Source organism: Hordeum vulgare, chromosome 6H (genome assembly GCF_904849725.1).
Source record: "Hordeum vulgare subsp. vulgare chromosome 6H, MorexV3_pseudomolecules_assembly, whole genome shotgun sequence".
NCBI classification, from domain to species: Eukaryota; Viridiplantae; Streptophyta; class Magnoliopsida; order Poales; family Poaceae; genus Hordeum; species Hordeum vulgare.
This window is the reverse complement of record NC_058523.1, coordinates 222952634-222973138: the sequence shown is the minus strand read 5'-3', so window position 1 is coordinate 222973138 and position 20505 is coordinate 222952634. Positions and strand designations below refer to the sequence as shown.

At 54.2% G+C, this 20505-nt stretch overlaps 1 protein-coding gene across 1 annotated transcript; it reads right to left on the bottom strand.

Moving 5' to 3' along the window:
* Window positions 1-2770: 2770 nt before the first annotated feature.
* Window positions 2771-3177, bottom strand: LOC123404665. The gene is made up of 2 exons (XM_045098605.1): window positions 3088-3177; window positions 2771-2980 (listed from the first exon to the last, which is right to left on the bottom strand). The coding sequence occupies exons 1-2, from the start codon at window positions 3175-3177 to the stop codon at window positions 2771-2773; spliced, it is 300 nt and encodes a 99-aa protein (XP_044954540.1).
* Window positions 3178-20505: the final 17328 nt, after the last annotated feature.

Genomic DNA, 20505 nt, shown 5'->3' with positions numbered 1-20505 from the left:
ATGGGTCTGGAGGAGTGGTTGCTTCATATTTTGCCGTGCATGCTAGGTAGAGAGAGAGAGAGAGAAGCTTGTGGTCATGCCTACGCCGACCATGTCCTCGGTCCTTCTGTGCACCACTTCCATTCCCGTGGGTACTTGCCTTCGCCATATCATCTCACCCGCAAGTTCACATGTCCTAATCCTTATCATGTTCGCCCTTTAATGATATTGTCAAGGGAAGTAGCCGTGTTGGCATAGTTGGTGTGCTCCTACTGCTGGCGGTAGTACAACAACAAAAAAGTACCAAGCATTGTAAATTCATTACTATCTAATGGGCCATTTTATCTTTGAAGTGGTCAAGTAATAAATACGAATTCATGATAAGACGAGGAAGAAAATAACAAATTGAGAAATAAAGCTCACTATTTCACTATGATAGATAAACAGTCGAATATCATGTAAACCCTGAATTTTTTTTCATACACATTGCAACGCACGAGTTCTTTTGCTAAAACATTAACTTTTATTAAAAAGATAATGAAATTCCCATGGTTAATCATGTTATCAATGTTTGTTAAAATGAATATTAAAAACTGATGCACAACGGGACATGAAGTAGGTTATGTCAATTGTTTCGTCCGGTGCATCGCACGGGCATTTGTACTAGTAGGTTTATTAAGTGAAGTCAAGTTTGCTTAGTGGTGTGCATATTAACCTTTGTCAGTGAAGAGCAGTCCCAAAAAATATAAGAGTGAAGGTCAGTTTTAGTCAGTGACAAACAACGTGAAATCATACATGGCAAATTAACAAACGTGTCCGAGTCCTACTGTTCATTATCAGTTACACTGTTTTTTCGACAATCAAAGCTCATATTTTACATTAACACTGGTTAAATATTCCTATCAGTTCTGCATAGAGGCCCTTCTGTTTTGATAAATAGGCCATCCACTTTAAAAGTAAGATTTCCTTGGTAGCTTCAGTTCAGTTCGTATCTCCAGTTCTGTATATACATGAATGTTTCTCCCATCTGTTTACATGAGAGCAAAATAAGACATGTCGGGTTAAATAGTTGAAACATTGTACATGTTAACTGAAAGAGAAATTCCAGATGTGTACTCCTGGCCCTTTGTATGATTGTTCTACGGTGAGGCTGCACCTCTTCTGTTATCTTACGTTAGATGTACTTGATGATGTGACAACTCTTAGTTTTCGAATATACTTGATGATGTGACAACTCTTAGTTTTTCGAATATAGCGTTTGCTGTTGTTTCATATTACTGGTTGTTTCTTTTGGTAATTCTTTCATTTTTTTTCCTATATTGGTTCTCCCTTAATATAGCAAGCTTCCCTTGAGTATCTTTGAGGATTTTTTTAACACCACTAGTGCTATTTGGTTTATTATACTTTGTGCTCATGTCCTAGCAATCAAGGGATTCAACAGTTCGATTCTACATGTCGCTCCTCACCACATCAGTCCGTCGTAGACACCATCGACTTAAATCTTTTGGATGGCCAGGTAATTCTTCCTAACACCTATTCATCTTTGGTCAAATGCTGCCAACCAGCTCTTTAGGCAATAGCCATATACTACAGGAATCAGCTTCTTTGTCATCAGCCATAACACACGGCAAAGAGGACTCCACCGAAGGCATTGATTAATCCACAGACGCAAAGAGAACACCTGTCGGCAAAGATTCTACGTCAGCTTACGACGGCATTGTATCTTCTTTGCCGTCAGTATCTCGCACCGAGCAGTCGACAAATAATTTCAGACGGCAACCGACACGCGACGCCTCCGTTAGGTCTAACGGAGGCTTTGCCATATGCCTGCCTCATCCCCTTTGCCGTCAGCCTACCCGGTCAATAGACGGCAAAGAAGCTATATGGCCAGCTGCTACTGCCCCCCAGGGTGCACAGCTGGGTGCCATGTGGCACCTTTGCCGTCCGCCAGCTGATGGCAAAGCCCTTTGCCATCAGCTGGCAGACGGCAAAGAGCCCATATAGCTTCTGTTTTGTTTGTTTTTTATTATTTCACACCACATATATATATATATATATATATTTCACATCACATATATGATATATATTTCACAACACACATATATATATATATACTAGTACAAATGCCCGTGCGTTGCACCGGGCTAGAAAAAAGTGCAAAACCTACTTGTTTTATCATTATGCGGCATTAATTTTAATAAATATGAATTATAATGTTAAATGTAAGACATCTATTTTTGAACGGAAGGAGTTTCTTTTAAAGTTTTAAAATATAATGTAATGCTTACATAAAAATTGGATTACTTTTTTAGTAATAATTATCAATTTTATTGAGTGGTAATAATGTTTTGGCAAATACAGTACTACCGAGCAAGGTAAATTTTGATCTTGTCATCCTTCCAGGCTAAACAAATTAGGCCACAGCGGGCACCTAGTTCAGAAGACACCACGTAACATATTTCTTAGCTTGAAATTGATAGGCAACCCAACATTAAACGAACCAGCAGCAGAATCAGACACACACACATAGAGAAATCTGAACCCGAACCTCGACCTCACTTCAGATCTGAAGTGAGTGAATGAGGTCTAAAGTGAGGGTTGAGCGCCACGGGTAAATTCAGACCACGGGGTTCTTAGATCTAATCAATTTCAAACGTTCTGTAACAGTAGAAAGCTGAACTAATGGCCACGACAAATGTCAGAAGTGGAGAAGCAACCCGGCCAAAGGAGCAGAGAAGAGGAAATGATGCTTCATGGTAACAAGGCACATAACGTAAGCGTAGAAAATAGTTTACCATGAGAAGAGGAAGAGCATGAGGGCGCAGGCGCGGGAGCCCCCCGGCTTGAGCCCGCGTCTGCAGCAGAAGCACCGGCTGGCGAGCATGACGATGACCTGCGCGGCGGTGAGGAGGAGGAGCGCGCCGACGCTGTAGCCGGTGGCGACGTCGGAGTCGTAGACGCAGTAGTCGTACTCCTTGGCCAGATCCGACGTCACCGTGGCCTGCGCACCATTTTGCGTCAACTGATTAATCAGCGGGGCCAGGGCGGTCGCGAGATCAGGCGAGCGAGCGAGCTTCTGGGGCGTGCAGGTGTAGGTGCAGGGCTTACCTTGCTGCGGCGCTGCTCGGCGGCGACGGCGAGGCCGAAGGCGATGAGGTTGAGGAGGAGGGCAGACACCTGCACGATGATGGACGCCATTGCTCCCTCTCTCTGTCTCTTTGTTTCCTAGGTTGCTTGCTCTGCTGAGGAAAGTGAGGTGTGGAGGATGACGGGAGCCACGACGATGCGCGACGAGCGGGGAAGCGTCGGCGCCCGGCGCGGCTCCGGTGGTCGACAACGAGGCGGGCAGGACCGGCTGAGGAGGCGCGGATGGGGTCCTTCGAACCAGACCCGGCGAGATCCAGCTCGCGATGGGGCCGACGGGGCTCCACGGGAGGCGAGCTCGGGGCAGCTCGGGGCGGTCGATCTGCCGAAGGAATCCGACCGATGGCGGCGCGGCAGGACGGCGAGCTCGGAAGCTCAGCTGGGCGTGAGAGGCGCGGGATCCGACGACTCCCGGCGGCGGGGCTCCGGCTGGCGGGGGAGGTGGAGGAGCGAGGAAGGACGCCATGACCCAGACGATGAAACGTTTTCTCCAGTTATTATTGGACTGCGGGTTGATTTCGAAGAAACAGAGGGGTTGTTTTGCAAAAACGCCAGCGACGGACGACAGAAGCGCTCCTCGCTTTATTATTAGGGGAGATAGTTCACCACACATATATATAGTTCATCACCACACATATATGATATACATATAAAGTTCATCAATGTGCATCCTATATATCGAAAGAACCAACATACAAAGTTTTACACTGTTCATCCATAGAAACATATACATATAGTTCGACATTGTTCATCAACTCAAATGAAAACTAGAACTAATAAGGCACTCCATGAATGCCAGCTTGCATGCATGTACTACATCCAATCTGCAAAATGTGAATAAGAAATGTCAGAAGAAGAACATCATATGATGTTTTTGAGCTAATTATGTCATTTTGGAGTTAAATGGGCTAATTATGTCATTGTTGGGGAAAATAAGGTAAGGATAATATGAAAGAGGAGGAGGGGGAGAAGAAGAAGAAACAAAGTAGAAGGAGAAGAAGAAGGAGAAGGAGGAGAAGGAGGAGAAGAAGGAGAATGTCTTCTCCTCCTTCTCCTTCTTCTCCTCCTTCTTCTCCTCCTCCTCCTTCTCCTTCTTCTCTTCTTCTTCTTCTTCTTCTTCTTCCTTCTTTTCATTTTCCTATTTCTTCTCCTCTTCTCCTCTTGTTGGAGATAAATTATCTAATTATGTCTTTTTGGAGCTATATGGGCTAATTATGTCATTTTAGAGGAAAACAAGCTGAGAATATAATATTCATGAGCTAACCAAGGTTTTTATGCCATTTTAAGCTTATTATGTCATTTTGGAGCAAAATGGGCTAACTATGTCATTGTTGGGGGAAAATAAGGTAAGGAGAATAAGAAAGAGGAGAAGAAAGAGGATGAGGAGAAGAAGAAGAAGAAATCAAGAAGGAGAAGGAGGAGAAGGTCTCCTTCTCCTTCTCCTCCTTCTTCTCCTCCTCCTCCTCCTTCTCCTTCTTCTCTTATTCTTCTTCCTTCTTTTCATTTTTCCTATTTCTTCTCCTCTTCTCCTCTTGTTGGAGCTAAATTATCTAATTATGTGTTTTTGGAGCTATATGGGCTAATTATGTCATTTTAGAGGAAAACAAGCTAAGAATATAATAATCATGAGCTAACCAAGGTTTTTATGCCATTTTGAGCTTATTATGTCATTTTGGAGCTATATGGGTTAATTATGTCATTGTTGGGGAAAATAAGGTAACGAGAATAAGAAAGAGGAGAAGAAAGAGGAGGAGGAGGAGGAGAAGAAGAAATCAAGAAGAAGGAGAAGGAGGAGGAGGACAAGAAGGAGAAGGAGGAGAAGACCAGGAGGAGAAGGAGGAGAAGGTCCTGTCCTCCTTCTCCTTCTTCTCCTCCTCCTCCTTCTCCTTCTTCTTTGTAACGACTAAGATGCGGTCCTTTCCGATTTAGGGAACGAGGCCCCGAATTGGAAAGAAGGGCATCTAAGCGTTTCGCAAGCACGGTAACATAGAACATACATAATAATAGAATGACAATTAGGGATTCAACTGCCATCTCATACATAATATCAGAGTTTACATCACGCATTATTTCAGACAAGGTAGTTCTGCTACGGACTACATAACATGAGAAATGACTATGCTACCATGCACGCTTGCCCACGATCACGACCACGCCTCAGTCTTCTGGATAGTTCCGTACAAGCGATCGGTCTCCTCGTCGTACTGCCATGCCAGCTGCGTGCCGTCGGGATCACCTGCGTCGGGCGTACGTGTACCTGTTGGTGTTTTATAGGAATCTGTGAGCCACGGGGACTCAACAATCTATGACCTCGTTGCCAGAACTAGTCAAGTTATTAGGTAAGGAAGGTTTAGTGTTTAGGTTGCAGCATCCTAAGCATTTAGGGTGACTAACTTACGTAGAACATGTATTGAAGGTGGTCTATACAAACGATCGATGACTAGCTGATCACTAAGTGATCCTGATCACCTACTTACGTCAATCGTAACCCCATCATGTTCCCGATCGAAGAGAGGTCTCCGAAGGGGACAATCACGGTTACACACACAGTTGGCAATTTTATTAGATTAGCTCAAGTTATCTATAACCGGATGCTAACAAATATTCCAAGTTGCCACATAACTGCGGGCACGGCTTTCCGAAAGATTAAACCCTGGAGGGGTGCTCCAACTAGTCCATCACAAACGGTCACGGGCCGCAAATTAATCCTCTATCACGAATCTCGTGATCTCGTCAGATTCCTTAGAGGAAAACCTCAACTCCGGGGGAACCAAAGCCTCACCGGGATTCCTATACGCAAGATATATCGCTAAGGTAAAACAAGACTAGAAGGACCTCTCGTCGTGTCGACGACCCCGATAAGAGCCGCGTATCTCAGTCTCAGGACACGACAGATGAGCTACGCGCACGATGGCCTGATAGAAATCACTCAAGTTGCCCTGAGTTGGCCCCGAATAGTGCTCAGTTTGGACCAACACTCATGAGGAGCACTGGCCCGGGTTGTTGATTAACTCCTCGGGGTGGCCATTCCCTATGAAGATTATTATTAAGTGATTAGCAAATTAACACCAATGTTGGGTCCTGCCGGACAAGTCTTAACACTACACGATTTATCAAGGGGGTCCCCATAACAACCCCGAATGTGTTAGGAGCGATCAGTTATGGAATCAAACACCGGTAGCCGGAAACTATGGCGGCAATAACGGAACAAAACACCCGGCAAAAGGCTAGGACTTCAGTTATTTACCAAGTATATAGGTGCATTAATTAAATAACAGACTTAACATAATGATATCAAACTCATGTTATCACATGAGACAATTGCACCTGCAACTAGCAACGCTAACATTAGTAGGTGAGCAAGCCTACGTAGCCATTCAATATTTGCTAGGAGGGGAAAGTGTTTGGGTTTCATGGAAATATCAGGAGGCAATTATATCAGTGGTAGGCAGCGAGCATATGACGAAAGAAACGTGAATCTAGCATAACTAGTCTTGCATGTGATGTCCTCAGCTTGGAACTGCTCTTGTTCGTCCTGAACGTACTCTCCCGGATCCATGAACTCATTCTCCGATCTCGGCGCTACCCAACATAAAAATAGCATCCAATGAACAACAACACAACAAGATGCAACAAACACATGATGAATGAAATGAAAATGAACATGCATCTCTATACTAGACACTAGCACAAGCATGAGAAGGAAGTACAAGCTACTGGACAAAACTGCACTCTAAGCTATCTTGGCATGCATGAAAATGACATGACCAGATGCGTCACGCGAAAAAGATGCAAAAACATATCAAGAACGTTACGAACAGAGCTACGGATCAACCGGAAACAAAGAAACAACAAATAGAGTTCTACGTGTCAAATCCATGACCACACATTCCCATGGCATACTTCTGGTATTCCCAGGTTGCCAAATCTCAAAACAAACAAGTAGGGATGGGGTGGTGCAAGGAATATCACCACTCCATCAACTATGCACTCACAAGCATCAGAACATCAAAACTACAAAATTTGTCCTAAACAACATCATAGCAGTTTGAGAGCTACATGCAAAGCACCTACAACCACCCAAATATGCCAAATAGGATATGTGTCAGAAGCTATTCAAAACCTCTACAAGCATGAGCAAAAAGATAATACTAAGGAGTTTCACACAGAAAGTTCTACAGCTGCTAACTTGGACAAAAATATTAGTTTTCAGGGACATAGTGAAAATTCCAGATTCTCACTAGCTGTTTATGCTCTGAAGCATTTTGACAGCACCCAAAACAATATCTACATGACTCCAAATAGAATGAAAATTGACAGGGAGCTAGACAAACACAAAAGCTACAACTTCCCAGTTGATAGCAAGGGCTGATTCCCAACACATGGACTTCTACAAGCACAACAACAGGAGAAGAAAATATAAGCAGATTCTAAGACTTAGTGAAAATCACAGATTTTCACTAAAGTGGAATTTCAGCCACATGCCCACTTTGACTAGGCACAACTTGAACACATGAACTCTGTCGGGGGGATAACCCCGGGGTAGGCTCATCAAGCCCGTTTCTTCATTTCCGGCCCAATGGACATGAACGTATGAAGATTCCCAAGGCCCAAGTCTTCTAGCCGGCTAGGCATCACCTGCCGACTAGAGGACGAGGCGGCCATCTTTCTGGCTGGCCAGGCAACCCCTGTCGGCTAGAATCAAGGCGGCCTCCTCGTCGGAGCCGGCCTGGTCCCGCCAGCCGGACTGGGGAGGAGGCGGTCACACTTAAGCCGGCTGGCCAAGCAGGCTAGCCGGCCGAGGATCACAGGTCACATCAGATCGTAGGTCAGGATAAGACCTCACGATTAAAGGTAGCTACGCGTCAGCAAAGGTACTGGATCGGGGCGCCCGGCAGGTACGAGCGTCGGCGGCCACGCCGTTGACCTACCCCAGCTCTGATCCATCACCTAGCATAGTGTCGGACCGTCACACTCCCACTCGATTACTTCACTCGGCGTGGGGAACAGTGGATGCGGCCGTACTACCTGCCCATGAAGAATCTCACAGGGCGACGCTTGACGTACAGCGCGTGCTCGACGTCAACCTTACGCGAGAGCCTCATTGGCCAGCCGGCGGGTCCCACAAGCAATCGAGACCATGCAGCCGGCGGGCCCCCCAGCGACAAGAGAAGACTCCCGTGGGCCCCTGGCCAGCCGGCGAGGCTGCCAGCCGGGTCCCACACTTGTACCCTTTATCCATATTGTAGGCCGGCGGGTTCGTCTATAAAACCCCCCGGTCGCCCTCCATGCAGGGGGCGATCATTCACGAGTCATTCAACACAACACATTCACCAACCACAGAGAGAGAGGTAGAGACGAGCCGGCTACTGCCCTCTTCCTCCTCCCAACACATCTCCAGGAGCGAGATTGTGCTTTGTTCCTATACATCAAACACTCCGGCAAGATTAGGGGTATTATCTCTACGGAGAGCCCTGAACCTGGGTACATCGTGCGTCCCATGCGTGTACCAACCTCGTTCCCAGCGCCCACCTTTGTCCCTTCGGTTCTCACCGACTTTAGCCTACCTATGGCATATGTTATAAGTATCCACCGACATTTGGCGCCCACAGTGGGGCCGATCGCGGCATCGGCTGGCTTTACACGCTGGGCGGGGCCCCGCACCTACACCACCGGATGCATCGCGTCCCGATCAGTTTGCATGCCCGTGGAGCCCGCTTTCGACGAGGCGACACCCATGATGATCGACTTCGCCATGCGGATTTGAACGAAGATTCTGATGATGAGGCGCTCCCTAGCATCGTCATCGCTGCTATGGAGAACCTCAGCGTTCTCTTCAACGACCTTCGTCTCAACGACGGCCCGCACTACTTCGGCGAGGACTTCGACGTTGAGGCACTCTGCGCCAGCTTCAGCAGGCTCTCTATCGCTGAGATGCCTGCCCACGACGTATATCCCAGTAACGTTCTCATCTTCGACGGCCCTCCGCCGTCGGTGGGGTTCTTCTCCCCATACCACGTTGCTGCCGTCTCCAACACCGTGGAGGTGATGGTTATCGGCGCCGGCACCAGCACGGCTCCCGGCAAGGCCTCCGTAGGCGCTGGCGAGCCCGCTGCTGTCACCGCTGATACTCTTCGGGATGCCATCGCCGGCCTGAAGACACCCGTCACCGCTTCGGCCAACCCTGCTGACGCTCGGGCCTCGCTGGAGGAGGCTCGCAAGCGTATCTTGGAGGAGGGCATCGCCGTAGCTTCGGTGAAACGTCAGTTGGAGGCTACGCAGCGCGAGTATAACTCCGCATACGATCTCACTCCGATTTCCGAGGCCCCTAGCCGGCTTGGATCGGTCCGCAGCCGCGGCCGGTTCATCGCCGAGGTTCTAGGTGGTGATCTGCCCACCTACGTGACTCCTGCGACCAACATGCGAGCGGCACATGCAGCCATGGAGGAGATGGCAAGCCTGGAAGGAGAGGAGCGCGCTTTCTAGGAGAAGTGGGTCCAGGATCTCCTTGACGCCGCCAACCAGCAACACGCTCGGCTTGACCCCAGTCAGGCTCAGTCAGAGTCCCCCGGACCCAACTCCGGGGCACGCCGCAACCCTAGCGGCCAGCATCACGCAGAGGGATCTTCCTCGCATCGCCCTTCCGGTCGGAGGGGTGAGGGCAGCTACGACCGGCGCTCTCAGCACCAGAGCGAGCACACTTCGGGCTTGCGTCGCGGAGGCGACGAGGGCGATTCGGAGTATGGGATTCCTCCCCCGCGGAGAACCCACGTCTCGGGGTCACGAGGAGCCTCCCCTCTCGCCACAAGGGCTGGCGCTCACGCCACCCAGGATGAGAGGGACGCCCGCCGGCGTCTCATCGTCCTGGCCCAGTCAGCCCTCCTAGAGGAAGACGGACCTGTCGGTCCGGCATGCTTCGGCCCCCGGATCCGAGGGGAGCCGTTCCCCCGAGGTTTCACCTTACCTCGGATACGCCAAAGTACAACGGCACAGCCAAGCTAGAGGACTGGCTGATTGACTACACCACGACCGTCGGCATCGCCAGGGGCAACAAGCGCATAGCGGTCCGCTACGTACCACTCATGTTGACCGGCTCGGCCCGGACTTGGCTTAACAGCCTCCCGGCCGACAGTGTCAACTCGTAGGTGGACTTCGAGGAGGCATTCGTCCGCAACTTCCCCGGCACCTACAAGCGCCCTTCCTGGCCTCGCGAGCTGGCCATGTGCATCCAGAAGGCCGACGAACCCCTTCGTGACTACGTCACCCGATGGACTGAGCTCCGTAATTCCTGCGAGGGGGTACATGAGGTACAAGACATCCAGTACTTCATCGACGGTTGCCGAGACGACACTCTCCTCAAGCACAAGCTCATGTGCACCGAGCCCACCTCTCTGGCGGTGCTCATGGCCAACGCGGACAAATACGCCACGGCCAACTCCGCAATGCACATCAAGGTGACCGCCTCGGACAAGGTTGTGCCTACGCCGGCTACTCCCAAGCCGGCTGGGGACAACCGAGGCGGCCAGAACAACTACAAGCGCATGGCGGATCAGATGGATCCCCGCTCCAACAGCAAGTTCGTGGCCAATGTGGAGGGCGAAGCGTCGGCTCCTCAAGCTGGCCCTCCACGGAAGCGCCCCAACCGGAGAAACACCAACTACCTGCCCAAGCAGTCCTTCGAGCAGCTGCTCGACGCCCCCTGCAAGATACATTCTGGGGCGAACCCGTCTACCCACACCCTTCAACAGTGCAACTTTGCACGCCGGCTGTCGCAAGGAGATGGCTTGTCGGCTCCTCCAGGTGCGCAGGCGACCCCTCATGCACCGGCTCCCAACCACGCTCCGGCTCCGCCACCGCCGCCTCACGACGACGGTCACCACCAAGACGACTACCCTCATCAAGACGGAGCGTTCGTCGTCTTCACTAGCGAAGGCGACGACAAGCACAGCCTGCGCCAGAGGCGGCGCGAGGTAAACGCCACAGTTCCCCCGGTTCCCCAGTACATGCATTGGTCCGACAAACCAATCACATGGAGCCGGGTGGACCATCCTGCGGTGATGCCCAACCCGGGATCATACGCACTCGTCCTCTACCCCACCTTCGCCTCCAAAAGGCTCACCTGCCGATTCTCCCGGGTGTTGGTCGACGGCGGCAGCAGCATCAACATCCTCTACCTCGACACCCTCCGCAAGCTCGGGCTCAAGGAGACGGACGTCCTACCAACCAGCACTGTCTTCCACGGCATCGTGCCTGGGTAGTCCTGCTCGCCTATCGGCAAGATCCAGCTAGACGTCCTCTTCGGCGACAAAGCCCACTTCCCTCGAGAGTCCATATGGTTCGAGGTAGTGGACCTCAGTAGCCCGTATCACGCGCTACTGGGAAGATCGGCTCTGGCCAAGTTTATGGCTATTCCCCATTATGCCTACCTAAAGATGAAGATGCCGGGTCCCAAGGGCATCATCACTGTTGTTGGCGACTACAAGAAGGCAATCGAGTGTGCCCAAGATAGGAGCCACCTCACCGACGCCTTGGTGATTGCTGAGAAGAAGCGGCAGATCGACCGGCTCGTGGCCCAGGCTACCGAGCAGCCGGCGATTCCTTCTCCTCCGTCCCAATCGGCCGGCGAGGGCTATTTCAAGCCGGCTAAAGAGACCAAGCAGGTCCCACTCAACCCTGCCAACCCGAAGCAGTGCATCACCATCGGGGCTGGCCTCAGCCCCAAATAGGAAGGCGAGCTCGTCGACTTCCTCCGGGAGAATCGGGACATCTTTGCATGTCCCCCAAGGACATGCCGGGTGTTCCGAGGAAGTACGCCGAGCACAAACTTCACGTGCGACCGGATGCAAAGACGGTGAAACAACCCCTGCGCCGCTTCGCCGAGGGGAAGCGGCGCACGATCGGAGAAGAAATCAGCCGGCTCCTTGCAGCCGGCTTCATCATGGAGGTTTTCCACCCGGACTGGCTGGCTAACCTAGTCCTGGTGCTGAAGAAGAACAACACGTGGCGAATGTGTATCGACTACACTAGCCTGAATAAGGCATGTCCGAAAGACCCTTTCGCGTTGCCTAGGATAGATCAGGTGATCGACTCCACTGCAGGCTGCGAACTGCTGTCGTTTCTGGACGCTTATTCAGGCTACCATCAAATCAAGTTGGATCCAGCTGATCGCCTGAAGACCTCCTTCATCACGCCCTTCGGGGCCTACTGCTGCACCGCCATGACGTTCGGTCTGAAGAACGCAGGTGCGACATTCCAACGCTGCATGCAGCAGTGCCTACAGCCACAGATTGGCCGGAACATCCACGTCTATGTGGATGACATCGTCATCAAGACGAAGCAGCACTTCAGCCTCCTCGACGACCTAAGGGAGATGTTCGCCAATCTGCGCAAGTACAAGATCAGGCTCAACCCCGAGAAGTGCGTCTTCGGGGTCCCAGGCGGCAAATTATTGGGGTTCTTCGTATCTGCCCGCGGCATCGAAGCAAACCCTGAGAAGATCGGCACCATCAAGCGGATGGTGCGGCCGGCTCGCATCCTCGACGTCCAAAAATTCGCCGGCTGCTTGGCGTCCCTCAGCCGGTTCGTCAGCCGGCTTGGCGAGAAGGCCCTTCCACTCTACCAGCTCATGAAGAAGACGACAAAGTTCGAGTGGAACGACAAGGCGGACGAAGCCTTCCGCGACCTCAAGCGGGTAATCTCGAGCCTGCCAATCTTGGGAGCCCCGTCTGAAAGGGAACCCATACTCATATACATCGCGGCAACCACTCGCGTGGTTAGCGTAGTGTTGGTAGTTCAGCGTAAAGAGGAAGGCAAGGCCCTGCCAGTGCAGCGCCCTGTCTACTACCTTAGCGAGGTCTTGTCCGCCTCTAAGCAGAACTACCCGCATTATCAAAAAATGTGTTATGGTGTTTACCTTGCTGCAAAGAAATTGAAGCAATACTTCCAAGAGCATGCCATCACTGTGGTGAGCACTGCTCCGCTTTCAGAGATCATGGCAACCGTGATGCCACGGGCAGAATTGCCAAATGGTCCATCACTATGGCGGATCATGATATTCGGTACGAGCCTCGCACCGCCATCAAATCGCAGGTGGTGGCCGACTTCTTAGTCGACTGGGCCGAGACCCAGTTTGAGCCACCGCCTCCGGACTCTACGCATTGGCGAATGCACTTCGACGGCTTGAAGATGCGGACAGGACTGGGAGCCGGCATCGTCTTGATGTCTCCAAAAGGGGACCAGCTCAAGTACGCTCTCCAGATCCATTTCGCCGCCTCCAACAACGTCACCGAGTACGTAGCACTGGCTCACGGCCTCCAGCTTGCCAAGGAGATCGACATCCGGCGGCTCATATGCTTCGGCGATTCAGACTTAGTGGTGCAGCAGGTCTGTGGCGAATGGGACGCCAGGGACGCCAACATGGTGAGCTACCGCTTCCTCATCCAGCAACTCAGCAGTCCTTTCGAGGGCTGTGAGTTCCACCACGTTCCCAGGGCGGAAAATGAGGCGGCCGATACACTCGCGAAGATCGGCTCCACGAGACAGGCCATTCCAGCCGACATCTCCCTCGAACAACTCCATAAGCCGTCTATCAAGCCATCTCTCGAGTCGGCATCGATCTTTGTACCGGCCGACTCTACGGTGCAAGCGCGGTCGGCTCCGTCAGTTACGCCGACTGCGGACCCCACGCCCGCTGCGCTGGCAGCACCAACTCCAAATACGACACCGACTGAATCCACGGTGCAAGCGCCGCCGGCTCCACCAACTACGCCGGCTGCGGTTCCTATACCGGCTCCATTGGTCCCACCGACTCCAATGGCGGCGCTGGCTACAACAACAACCCCGGCTCTGCCCGGGCTCGAATCCTCCCAGTGGGTGGACGTCATGGAGGTAGACGGGGAGCCGGCTGCAGTAACAGCACGAGAGACACCATCAAGCTCCGGGGCTGCAGAAGCCCCCAACAGTCAAGACGAAGCGGAGGCGACCCTTGTGTCGGCTCCATCATGGGCTCAAGCTATTCTGGCCTTCCTTCTTCGCGGCGAACTTCCTCAGAACGAGGCGGAGGCGAGACAGATCCAGCGCAGATCCGCCGCCTACGCCATCATCAATCGCGAACTGGTACGACGCAGCACGACCGGTGTGTTCCAACGCTGCGTCGAATCAGAAAAAGGGCAGGAGATCCTCAGAGACATCCACCAGGGGGAGTGTGGGCATCATGCCGCCTCCAGAACCCTGGTGGCCAAAGCATTCCGTCATGGATTCTACTGGCCCACGGCCCTCGAGGAGGTCGTGGATCTGGTTGACAAGTGCGAAGGCTGCCAACGCTTCAGCGCGCAGAGCCACATGCCGCCTTCGGCCCTCAAAACCATTCCCCTGTCATGGCCATTTGCCGTCTGGGGATCGGACATGGTAGAGTCCTTTAAGACGGCTCGCGGAGGGATGACACATCTTTTGGTGGCCGTCGACAAATTCACCAAGTGGATCGAAGCCAGACCTATCAAAAAGCTTGACGGCCCCACAACCGTCAGGTTCATCTCATGCATCTCTGTCCGATATGGCGTTCCCCACAGCATCATCACCGACAACGATGCCAACTTTGCCAAGGGCGCAATAGCACTCTACTGTTCTGAGGTAGGCATCCGGCTCGACTTGGCTTCAGTGGCACACCCTCAGTCGAACGGCCAAGCAGAGAGGGCCAACGGCCTGATTCTAGCCAGCATTAAGCCAAGGCTGGTGGCACCACTGGTCAGGTCAGCCGGCTGCTGGATTGAAGAACTGCCGGCTGTGCTATGGAGCCTCCGCACCACGCCCAACCGGTCGACCGGCTTCACTCCATTCTTTCTGGTATACGGGTCTGAGGCTATTATTCCCACGGATATCGAGTTCGACTCGCCTCGGGTCACCCTATACACAGAAACGGAGGTGAAGGAGGCCAGAGAAGACGGTGTGGATCTCCTCGAAGAAGCAAGGGACTTGGCCTTGAGTCGGATGGCCATCTATCAACAGAAGGTGAGATACTACCACAACAAAAAGATCAAGCCTCTCTCTTTCAAGATGGAGACTTGGTCCTCAGAAGAATCTAGCGCACTGGCGGCCAGCACAAGCTCTCATCCCCATGGGAGGGACCCTTCATCGTCAGTAGGGCGCTGCACAACAACGCCTACTACATGATTGACGCCCAAAAGGCAAGGAAGCGCAAGAGGGACGACTCCGGCCAAGAAACGGAACATCCATGGAACGCGACGTTGCTTCGCCCATTCTATTGCTATAAGGAAAAAGTCAAGCAAATGAAAGAGTATACACATGTGTCTTTCTCCCACTTCAGGGAACAACAAATGCAATAAATAGAGCATGCTTCATGTTTCTTTTTATTGAGAGTTTTCACTCAGCGTACGCCCTCTGACACGCTTCATTAAGCTCGGGGGCTACACCGCGTACAACCTCTTGCTGGCTTAATCAAGCTCGGAGGCTACACCGCGCACGCCCCTTGCTGGCTTTAACAAGCCCCAGGGCTCCCTAGTCGCTCGGACGCCTACCCTTGTAAAAGAACACATAGTGTACCGGCTGATCCCTGGTCATCTCGTACGAACCTGCGGGCTGGCTCCGGCCGCTCGGTTTGCAAGGTGACGCCAGGTCAGGTCGGATACATGCAAAGTTCGGCTACAACTCGGTCGCCGGCTCGGGCTGGCTCGATCATATATACGATCTCATTCAAGTCGACCTCTGATTGGCTTATGTCTTGTTCTTTAAGTCTTGATGGCTTCGGAAAAGAGAAGTCAACCAGGAATCAAAAGACAAGGTCATAAGACAACACGCTTGGCATACGAATATAATGCTGAATATATACATTCGCAAAAGCATTGGCCCACGGCCCACGTTCATTACATCCCTCTAGGGGTAGAACAAAACACAAAAGGACACCGGCTACGGGACTGCGGCCTCATCGGTCGTCCCGGCCGCTGCTCCTGATGTGGTAGCATCACCACCTCCGGCTGCGCCCGAGGTGGCTGCGCCGTCTCCCTCGTTGAGGCTCCCGGCTCCGTCCACACCGGAGTCGGCATATGCCGCACCGCTGGAGGCGGCAGAAGATTCCGCAGCCCGGACCGCTTCGTCGGAGCTGCCATCGGCATCATAGGGCTGAAGGCCGTGCAGATCTTCAGCGATCACACCGCCATCTTCACCCTGCTCCAAAACAAAATCGTCCCAGGCTGCATACTCGGCGACGGCGCTGGCCCGCACGCGAAGCTCCTCCTCCATGCCTTGCAGCTCCGCCTCCGAGCCGTCGTGCTGGGCGGCTAGTTTGCCCAAGTTCAGGTTTCGATACCAGGACTTGGCCAAGCGTAGGGCCATATAAGCCCCAGACCGAGCAGCGGAGGCACGCCAGGCATCCAGGCGCTCTCCACCCACTGCAAGCCAGCGGGCGAGCCGGCTCATGGACGCCGGCTCCACTCCTTCCGGCCACAAGGCGGCCACCATCGACGAGCCTGCAACCTGGAGTTGAGCCACAGACTCGCCCACGGCGTGCAGGCGGGCTCGAAGTCCCACCCCGATCTCCTCCACACTCCAGCCGGAGGTAGTGTCTACCTCCTGCCTGCCCGCGCGGCGCTCCTCACGGCACACCTCGACGGCGGTGTTGGATGTTATCTGGGTCTCGGGGAAGAGACCTGGAGTGACGACAACCAGGGCATAAGAGCATAGCAAAAGGAGGAGACGGCCAGAAAGACCAAACATAAGACAAGGAAGAGAGACCCACGATGGAAGGCGTCGTCAGTCTCATGTGAGACTTCGAGAACCTCGCGCTCCCGCACCTTACTCGCCTGAGTAAGGCAGGCAACTTCCTCTTGGAGAGTCGCCGCAGACTCCAGAGCCTTGGCCAGCTGCGTCTGCTTCTGGACAAGGGCCTCATCTTTCTCCCTCAAGGCAGCGTCCTTGAGGTCCACCTCCTTGAGGTTAAGCGACACGAGGCGGTCCACATCGGCAGAGTAGGAGGCCTCCTTCTCCTGCAATGTGGTCCGCAGCCGCTCCATCTCGACCCGGTCGGCTGCCTCGAGTTCCTTCTTCTCCACCTGAAGAAGGTCCAGCTGCTCATGGAGCCGGCCGCCGGTGTTACGCAGGGCATCACGCTCCGAGGCGACTTCGCCCAGCCGGGCTTCAAGCTCGGCAATCCGGCTATCGGCCCCCACATGCTGGGTCCGTAGCTCGTTGTAGGCCTGTACCTAGGCATCATAAAGTGCCTGCCAAAAGAGCAAAAAAGGGATCAGGATTAAGATTCGACCTGGTTAAGACCTAACCAGCCCGATTCTCGGGGGCTACACCCAGTGGGTGCGCTAGCGCGCCCCCACTGAAGAAAACTATGCACGGAAAAGGGCCTCCAAGAGATTCGGACCGGTCAACAATCGACCCGCCCAATTCTCGGGGGCTACACCCAGTGGGTGCGCTGTCGTGCCCCACTAACGCCAAGAGAAGAGAAAAAAGCACAAAAAACCAAAAGAAGGCAATGCCTACGTGGGTGCAGGCCTCCAGGCGCTCCATGTCGCTGCATACCACACGGGCCGACTGCTCCACCTTCGGCCGGCTGCTGGAAAACATCGTCACCAGCTCAGATACGCCGGAAAGCACGGTACCGGCGGGCAGTCGTAGGCGGGCCAGGTTCGCTGCCCGCCATGTCCTCATGGGCCGGCTCCCAGCCCGTCCCTCGGCTCCTGGCGCAACAGGGTCGTGCTGAGGAACGACGATGGCGCCGACTCCTGGTACCGGCTCGACAGCCGGCTCGGGCGCCATCTCGGCCGGCGCTACCTCCTCCGCAGGAGGTGGATGGGCCGCGTCCTGCGCATCCATGGTCACCCCTGGGGCATCAGGGGCCGCGTCCGGCGCAACCAAGTCCAGCTCCGGCGCGTCGGGTGCCGCCTCGGCCCTGGGAGAGTCAGGGATCATCTCCAGGTCCACCTGTGCCGAGGCTTCCGGCTCTGGTGGCTGGGTCCCCTCGGTCCTAGGGGCTGGCCTGGAGGCGGCCTCGCTAGCTGGCTCCTCCGCACGAGCATGTGCGGAGGGGTCATGTCTAGCCTTCGCACACTTCTCCACCGGCTGCTCAACCCGGCTGGGGCGAGGCTGACCCACGGCGACCTTCCCCGCAACCGTGTCCCACCAGCGATTGGACTCCGTCTCAAGCTCCCTCTAGGCAGCATCAACGGCTGGCCAGCCAGCCCGCTCGGCTGCGGAGGCGGTGTCTTCATCCGCATCCTCCGCCTCCCCATCGAGCAAAACTCCTAAGGAACAAAGTTCATCACAAGATGGACAAAGGAAAAGAGGAGGAAACCTTACCCCGCTACCAGACGGACCTGCCTCCGGCCAGCACCGCGGCGTCTCTTGACGCCGCCTGCTCGCTGTCTAGCTGGAGGACCCGACGTCGGCCGCTTAGAGGCCGGCCGGGAAGCTGTGGCACCCTTGCCCTTCTTCCCGACTGCCTCGTTAGCAGCGGTCGCTCCGCCCCTTTGACGCCGGCCGCGTGTCAGTGGTGGGCTGGTGACCTCCTCCACCTCATCAGAGCCCTCCTCGAAGGCTGCACCATAATAGAGTGAGGCTATCTTGTCGTCGTCCGTCCAGTCTGCAACGGCGGGCCGTGCGTACTCACCAGACGGCTCGGTCTCTTCCGACTCCAGGGGATCCTCCGAGTCGGCGGAGGAGTCTGAGAGGGGTTCCACCACGCCCTCGTCCTCAATCTCCGAGGTGTCGGACCCCTCCACATCGGGAGCGGGGGGACGGAGGGACCCCTGCAGTGTATCGAATAGCTACGGAAAAGAGTTCAACCAAAGGTTCCGCATCGCAACCGGCTTCAAGACAACACAACAGAGAAGAAAAAGGCCACTTACCAGTGGAGGCGGGTGAGCCCTATTGAACGGGGACATCCCCCACGCCCATTCCCCGCTCTCATCCATGCGGGCGATGGCAATCAGGTTCACCCTTCGCGCTACAGCGCCCAGGGTGAACCTCTTGGTGGATAGCCGACATGGATCATGTCGGCCGCCCATCTCGCAAACCAGATGCGGCCACCTCTGCAGGGGCAGAATCCGACGGACCACCATGGTGGTGAGAAGGTCGCGGCCGAGGAGGCCGCTCTTCTCCAAAATGTCGAGGTGGGCACAGATAAGCGCCACCTCAGGATGCGGCTTGGGAGTCTTCGCATCCCAGTTTCGCCGCGTCGGTGGGGCGATGGCAAACGGGGGCAGGTTGAGGGCGTCTTGGGCCGGGTCGGCGCTCTTCACGTAGAAGAAGCCCTTCTGCCAATGCTTGATAGATTCTTGCAGAGGCATTTGGGGGAAGCCGGACTTCACGCGGTGATGCACCAACGCGGCCCCGCATGGCGTCATTGGGCGCGGCCCCTTGAACTTCTCCACCTCGGATTTCTCCATGGCGATGGATTGCTGCTTGAAGAAGAACAGGCTGCGCCACAGATCGACGCGAGGCTCGATCCCCACAAAGCCCTCGCACATGACCACGAAGGCGGCCAGCTGCAGTATGGCGTTCGGGGCCAAATGATGCGGCTGCAGGCCGAAGAAATGGAGCCATTCGGCGAAGAAAGAGCTAGCCGGGAGCCTGAAGCCCCGGTAGAAGTGCTCGACGAAGACCACGACCTCTCCCGCGGCGGGTGCGGGAGCGGTCTCGGCGCTGGGGAGGCGCACCAATACTTGGGAGGCCGGGGGTAGCAGTCGATGGTGACGAAGAGCCTCGATGTGCCCCTCATCGACGTTGCTGCCCAATCAAGCTCCCTGCAAGGACGCCTTCTGCGCTGACGACTTCTTCGAGGAAGAACCGCCGGCCATGGCTGCGGATGACGAAAGCTCGAAGTAGTCGGCGATGCCGCGACGGTGAAGATGAAGAAGATAAAGAGCGCGAGCTCTTCTTCTTAGAACACAGGGAGGAGGAGAGCGCGGACGCAGGGCGAGAAGAGGGGGTGAATGGCTTCCTCGGAACCCTCGCGTCCCATTGAAACCCCCACAAAGCGTCGTGGGGAGGGGATCCGGTGCGCATCGGGCCCCATTAATCCCGTGTATTACGGGCGGTAACGCTTCCCTAAGCCCAACCGCCGCGGAGTAAATCCGCAGAGGATCTCTCGCGCGGAGGCTGAGGGGGCGACGTGGCGGGACCCAGGCCCCAGGCTCGGTGCCGTCAGCAGTAATTTCCATCATTACGCCAGGCAGGGCCTGGCACGTGACGTTCGCCGAGCAAGTTACGACTAGACCGAGTCGTCGCTTCGAAGCCACCCGGTTCCGAAGCCGGCATCCTTTGTCGTGAATAGCGGCCAGAATATCAAGACAAATCAACAAGCCGGTGAGGCCGCCCGCCCGCAGGCGGCAGACCTCGCCAGCTTCAGGGACTAATGTCAGG

Excerpts from the sequence above, each read along its gene's own strand:
- LOC123404665 (XM_045098605.1), bottom strand. The coding sequence starts at position 3,177 with ATGGCGTCCATCATCGTGCAGGTGTCTGCCCTCCTCCTCAACCTCATC. Across the intron at positions 2,981-3,087 it reads CCGAGCAGCGCCGCAGCAAG|GCCACGGTGACGTCGGATCT; the intron begins GTAAGCCCTGCA and ends AATGGTGCGCAG.